Source organism: Poecilia reticulata, linkage group LG3 (assembly GCF_000633615.1).
Source record: "Poecilia reticulata strain Guanapo linkage group LG3, Guppy_female_1.0+MT, whole genome shotgun sequence".
Lineage (NCBI taxonomy): Eukaryota > Metazoa > Chordata > Actinopteri > Cyprinodontiformes > Poeciliidae > Poecilia > Poecilia reticulata.
The window spans coordinates 25,791,451-25,798,452 of record NC_024333.1 but is presented as its reverse complement, the minus strand read 5'-3'; the positions used below and the strand labels follow the sequence as shown (position 1 = coordinate 25,798,452).

Here is a 7,002-nt window from a genome sequence, read left to right as displayed (position 1 = left end):
TACATCACCGTGATGAAGCGCTCAGATCACACCAGAGCCAATCCGTCCTTCATCAATGTGACAGCAGAGGCAGAAGTGGATAAGGGCCCTGTTCCTCCCCTTCCACTGCCCAGGCAGCGTACGCAACATGCTGCAACACCCTCTCACATGTCACCCTGCCACTCCATCAATCCTGCGTCGGCTGAGTAGGGAGAGCAAAGCCCATCAGAGCAGACAAGGCCACACAAACACCTCCGCAGCGCTCCTCGGTGGCCTGAGTGGCAGAGACAAACTGTAATACTGCTCCAGTTTTTAGCTCCCTTTCTGTGGCACCTTGGGTCCAACGCAACGTGAGGCTGAGCAGGAAGCTGATTGCTCTGACAGGTGGAGATGTTAAAAACCAGAATCCTCTGACTCCTCCGACCCTTAAATAGGCCAGCCTTCATATTAATATTTAAATTTATGAGTTTATACACTTACACGCACACGCACACTAAAGATTTTAACACTAGAGAAAAACATGAGTAAATATAAAAAAAAAAACAAAAAAAACAGTAATTAGTGGAAAAATATTAAACTAACCTTGCCCTTCGTGAAAAAGTTTTTCTCCCCTAAACCTTAAACTAATTGYGCCTAAATTGAAGGCAACAACTATAATCTAGCATTGGTGATAACTGGGAATGCATTGCAGCCCAGTCAGCCACATCAGAGGGTGTTAGACTGTTTAAAGTCACGTCTCAGCATCTCAAACGGTTTTATAGTTTAAGCCTCTTCAGAATCGTCATTTAGGGTTTGTTTTTAATGAGTCGTTTGGTTGGGGTCTCACTGTTATTCTGTCTATTGCAAAATTTGCAATTTTGCCAGTTATGGCAAGTTGTTAAGAATCAAAAGCATTATACCACTTCTATTGTTGTCTTCACTTTCTGAATGGCTTTGTTAGTTTTACATTTTGAAGTAAAGTGACTCTTACCTGTCAAAAGGTTTGACTGTTGCCGTTGTCATACCACAGATTATTTTCCTGAAAGTCACAGGAAGTCTTTTAGCAAATGTGAGATAGACCTTTGTGATCGTTTTGCTCTCAACTTCAAACTCTCCCATGGATGCCATTTTTGCCGTGTCTCTTTTTTGCTGATTCTGTTGTCGCCTCATGTTTTGGTTGATTTCTTTATTTACGGATAATAGCTTTTACAGTCTTTTTTTTTACTGTAGAGTCCAAAACTTTAGACAATTCCAGATCAGGTTATGACATCTTAATTTCTGAGATTTATTAGCCTACTTCATCTTGTCATACAGGTTCTATTTGTCTATTTTTTTCCCTCTAGATCTTGTTTGGTTTTTATAGGTTTTTTCCCCTTAAAAAAAAAATTTTGGAAACAGCTTATTGTACTCATCTTTGTCTAATGTAATTTAAAATTTAGTTGATGATATGAAAGATTTATGCGTAAATAAAAAGTAAAAACAGATTCAATTTGTGGGGGCGCGAACACTGTTTCACCACACATTTTTAATCATTTGCATCTTATTGTCGTTTATTCATTATAACCACGTTATAATAATACWCTCCACATTATCATCTGGGATTTTGTTTATGATGCCAMCCCGGTGTTATTACTGGCTGCCCATTTTTCCACCCACTTGAAAACTTTCTGTAGAAAAAAGAACAACCTGACCTTTGTTAGACTCTGATTCTATACAGAGTAGTAAAGTTTTCTAAATTTGAAATCTAAAGAGAAAAAAATGTTCAAATTGATAAAACGTTTTCAAACTTCATGTAAAATTATATGGACTTATAAATGTAGACATCAGCAGTGAAGGAGGTACGTAAATGTTTTATTTGAWAGAAAAATGCATTTCAACTTTTACACATTTTTTTGAAAAAGTCCAATAAAATCGTTTTTGTTCTTAATAGAAACGAAACACTGAACATTACAGAATCATATTGCTTAGTTACTGTTGATATATTGTTGCAGAGAAAGTAGCTTTTATGGTTTATAGTAGTTTTAAAATCAGATKTAAAGCGAATAAAATGTAAAGCAGCTACACAATCCTTCTATGCAGTGGGATATGGAGTTAATTTTACATTTTTCTTTTACACTGACTTACTGCTATAAATATCAAAACTAGTGACAGTAAAGTTTTAGGAAAGGGATGAAAACCATCAATTTCTCACGTGCGGTTTGTTAATTTAGTCAGAACTTGCGTAAGTCTTCTCACAATTCGCATTTCCAAAAACGTGGTGATTGTGGACATCTTAAAACGTCCATTTGCTATGACAAACCCAGACCATTTGCTCCAAGCTCTGTCTGAAAATACTCCACAGTCAAAGTGCTTTTGTCACTGGTGAGTCGTAAAAGCTGGCACACAGCTTAGAGAATTACAAAGAGCTGCAGCTTCACCGCTGCTCGATGCCAGATGCTTAGGCTGCAGTTAACGCTCCTTGTCGAGCTTGTGCATTGTTAAACAAAAGCGCTGCCCCCTCCTGAGTGCAACACTCGTCAAACGCTTCATCCTGCGCGTGTCACACGTGTCAATCAGCTCTGAATCCTGGGCCACAAGGAGCGCCCGCTCCTCAGAGGTGCTCCGAGTTTGTCTGMGYGCTCCGTCAGCCATTAATATTGCATCGCGTTCCCGTTTTCCWGTCCTAAGACGCGTCCGCTTTGATTCCCTTCTTCACCCTCTTTGCTAAATTCCTAGGAGGGGCCGATATTATCCCCTCTCTCTTCACAACAGTGGCGACCTCGGGCAGCTCGTTCACATGGTTAAATACGGAATGGTTTGCATTTGTTTGGTGGAGCCGTGTTTCCAGATCACCTGGGACGGAGAGTGGAAGGAGACGCTTGTAATCAGTTTCAGTCTTACTAGCAGGAAAAGAAACAGACAGAAGTAATGAAGTCTAACAAAGAGCTAATTTAGTTCTTATTATATCCTCTGCAGTTCGATCCTGATTCCCTGCACTTAGTACAATATTTTACGTATTGTGCACTGCTTTATAAAAGTGTTCACATTTTGACACATTGCATATAACTGCGAATGCGTGTTTTGTGATTTTATATGATATTCAGAAAGAAAGTAGCTGAAAGGAAATAAAAACTAATAACAAATCTAAAMGGGTCTGTGTCCTGATGAGGGGCATGGAGCAGCCTTGTGYCAAGACTATTGAACCTCTATTAACTAAAARTACAGCTTATCCTCTGGATGATAACTCAAACTCAGACAGTTCCAGACTTTGACTGGACCGTTACTAAATATGCATATGCTTTAAACTAAACTATGGTTGTCCAACTGGARAGGAGGCCTTCGCTACAGTCTTCTAAAAGGTATTCAATATCTGTCTTTAGCTTTGGCCAGCTTCCCTGTATCTCGTGACGAATGCAATCCCACATCATGATGGTGCCACCACCGTGTTTCACCATGTMATTCCATAATGGTGTCATTTTTGGATAATCCGCAGTGCTAGTTTTASACCTCAAGTGCCATTTTTCGTGCAGTTCAAAAAGATTTGTTTTTGTCTCATTTGACCACATTTGGATTGTGGATGTTTTTTGTTTCCAATGGTGTTTTATAACCAAACCCTGCTTTGATATTAACACCTGACCTCAGTCAGTTTTTTAGTCCTCAGATTAAATCGTACACAGGTGGATTCTGTTTATTATCAAGGTGACTTTTTGAAGTGAGCAGTGGTACAGAATGTTGTTTAGGGTTAACAGAGTAAAAGCAGCAGGTCTGTAGCATCATTTCATTTTAAAATACGCTGAAATTTGTTGTAAGAAAGTGTGAAAAAGTTGAATATGTTTRCAAGGAACTGTAAGCAGTTTTTGTTGCAGCCTATTACGGACTTCACAGTGTTTGGACAAACTAAGAAAAAAAAATTAGGAAAAACTGCTAATGACCATTATTTTCATGTGACGGAAATATTTTTCCTCAGACTGAGTCTTTATCCAATCAGGTTGCTTGTGYCGAACTCACAGTTTGACTTCTTAGTTATGGTTTTGCTCAAGTGAGCTAGGAAAGTAAGCAGGGAAATCTGCATAAGTACAACATAAGCTGGGATGTGGAGGCCTGCGGTCACGAGAACGTCGTGCAGAACAGAGCAACCAGACATGTTTGTGCTTTTTAACGCGGCGCATTCCTTTCTCTTGTCAGCAGGGATTGATTTCAGGACATTGTCCTGTGGACATTAGAAGCCTCAGCTTGGGTGCAGCCTAATTATTCTGTGTATTGTTTATCCCCCTATGGCACTAATTCACTGTGACAAAACTGAACGTGAACTTTTTTATGGCATCTTATAGTCATTACAGTATCCTTGAATCAGTTACAACCATCTATAATAATATCCTTAAGTCTTTTGTGCTGCGGTGCGTTAATCATAAAAGTGTTTTCAGACTATCTTTATTGATCAGGCCCTTCTCCTCTGTGACCAAATTGCGCTGCTGAACACGACGGAGTCCCACATGTGTTAAGAGATGATTGGGAGAAAATGCAATGTGATGCAATGATCAAAGAAGGCTATGTAATATCATTTCCATAATCGTTAGGCTTCTCCGTCGCCTGTCATGGATTCTGGAGTGTTTGATGCTTGGGCAGGTCTCTTAATTAGCCACCCTCACCATCAGCTGTCTGCCGCCCCTTCTGTCTCACAAATTACTGAGTTTGTCACCGTCGGATGGCCAGAGGATGAAAGTGGGGGAGGGGGCGGACTCTTCAGAGTGGTCCGTTAAACTTACAAGCAGCACATCGATCCGCATTTTGGCTTTAATGAAGACATGCATGAGCGGATGGGGGGGCTTGTGGTTTGCTCAACAAGTTTCTGTAAGTGTTTATGTGTGWKTTCTACGCAAGGCTGCAGGCCTTCGACTTGGAGGTCCAAAAAGCTCACTTTAGCCAGAAAAGGGGCTCACACTTCTGTAATTACAGATGTCTTCCTTCACASTGAGTCTACGTGTCAGCGTGTGCAAGCTTTAAGAGAAAAACTTTCTGTTTGGATGAACCTCTCTGCCTCTGTGTCTGGCAGAACGGGTTTGCCCTTGGCGAGACCTTTCATTTTCATGCACTGCACACTCTGTTAAAAGGAAGGGGGAATAAGTAAATACACACTACTTCTCTCGCTGGGATTTAGATATATACTCTCTCCAAAAAAAATAAATAAATAAATAAATAAATAAGCTGCATCCCACACGAATTACAGCAGACGAGGAAAGAAAAGTGATGCAGGAGTTCACGCGTCTGAGTGTATCTCTATTTGGTGTGTAGGTGTGCATGCGTGTGCGCGCGTGTGCATGTGTGTGTGTGTGTGTGTGTCAGGGTCCAGACTGGAGGGGCTAACATGCATCCCCATCTCCTGCTCGCTCCCTGCAGCTCCAGCACTTTGTCCTCGCACCGATCAGCCACATCTCCCTCCTCATCCTCATTCGCCGCACGTCGTTCCCTTTCCCTCTCTCGCTCACGGACCTCACTCCTTCCTTCACTTCTTCCCTCACCCCAGCCTCATTACTCAAATTAGGAGCTCCAGTAATCACCGCGCTGAGCTCCAGTCAGGCCCCTTAACACACTCGGGCTCTCCACATCCCTTTGAGCTCCTCCTGCCCTCAGCTCAGTGGCCGATCCGGCACGAGTCGCATAAATATTGCAGAGGTGGTGTGATGTTGGGAATGCCCTCTGGTTTTTATCACTTTCTGTGATTGGATTGAGAAGAGGTTTAATGGCATGTGCTGCATGTTGGAACTGATGACTATCTGAAGAAGTTCAACACTCCTCTCACGTCTATTTTTCTAAATATTAATTTATCTCCTGTAACTGATTGGTTGCTCCTTTAGAGTCCATACAGTACACGGCTAAGATCTGGGGAAGAAATTAGAGAAAAAGCAGCAACATTTATGTGGAATATGTGGCATTATTTACTTAATTTACTCCCTCTGATCACTGAATGTGTTATTTAACTGAAAGAGTTTCAGCATGAAGCAGAAATCAAGCTGCAGAGGAGGTTTTTGTGTCCAATTAAGTTTCCAGAATGACCCGTGAGCTCAAATATTAACCAATCACAACAAATAATGTTGCTTGTAGGGTTTTACAGAGGGGCAGCAGAGGTGAACCTCAACACAGGCACCCAGAGTTCGATTCTGACCTTTTGACCTTGTGCTGTATGCCCATTTCACATCTGACTGCTGTCAATAAAAGGCTCTAGCGCCGCAACATTACTGACAAAAAGAAAAAAGCTTTAAAGAAACCAAGGAATTGTTATTGATGCCTGCAAAAAGCACTTGAAGTTCTGCCACCGCAAATGCAAAAAGGGGGTTTTGTTAAACTCCACTGGGACTTTAACTGAGGTCAAGCGCTTTGATTTGATTGGACCAAAAATTAGCTTTTCGTCAACAAACTCACCTGTTGCTGGGTGTATTTTCAGTGTGAGGTTTTACTGGTGCAATAAAATATGAATTTATTTTCAGGTTTTTTACCAGGGGTGCCAATAAMTTTTCTTGCACCTGTTTAGTCCCACATCAACACCTCAAAGTAACATTAATTAACATGTGATATTATTTTTTGAACCAGCGTAAAGAAGCGTGATTTTAATTAATTTCAGTTTTTATAACAGGTCTTGTGTCAAACTATTTATTTAAACAACATTTTTATGCTTTCTCTAATGCTGATCTGATATAATTAATGCTCTAAAGAAGTTTGTTTTATTTCACTTTGCAAAAATTAAGCAAACACCTCAAAGCTTCACAATTAATGCATTTTCTACAAAAAGTTGCTTACTGTGAGTTTAATCCTTCACACGAACATGAGTATTTCAAATGTTATGAGTAATAAATTGTTGTATTTAACACCCGATCACCTTTTGACTCGTGTGCAGGTTCTGGAGCGTCTTTTCCAGAAGGGCTTCAGCGTGGCGGCGTCATGCGGAGGCGGAGTGGACTCGTCCCAGTTCAGCGAGTACGTGTTGTGTCGCGAGGACCGGAGGAGCCTCTCAATCAACACGTCTATCAGGATAAAACAGGAACCCCTGGACTAGAGATTTTTTTTTTT

The 7,002-nt window shown here is 40.9% G+C and overlaps 1 protein-coding gene across 1 annotated transcript in view; it reads left to right on the top strand.

Annotated features, from left to right (window-relative positions):
• Positions 1-6,996, top strand: part of LOC103462631 (BTB/POZ domain-containing protein kctd15-like) — a 16,968-nt gene extending 9,972 nt beyond the window's left edge. Inside the window, exon 3 of the mRNA XM_008405532.2 lies at positions 6,830-6,996. Within this exon, the coding sequence (XP_008403754.2) occupies positions 6,830-6,988 (159 nt within the window). The 3' untranslated portion in view covers positions 6,989-6,996. The remainder of the gene's footprint in view (positions 1-6,829) is intronic.
• Positions 6,997-7,002: the final 6 nt, after the last annotated feature.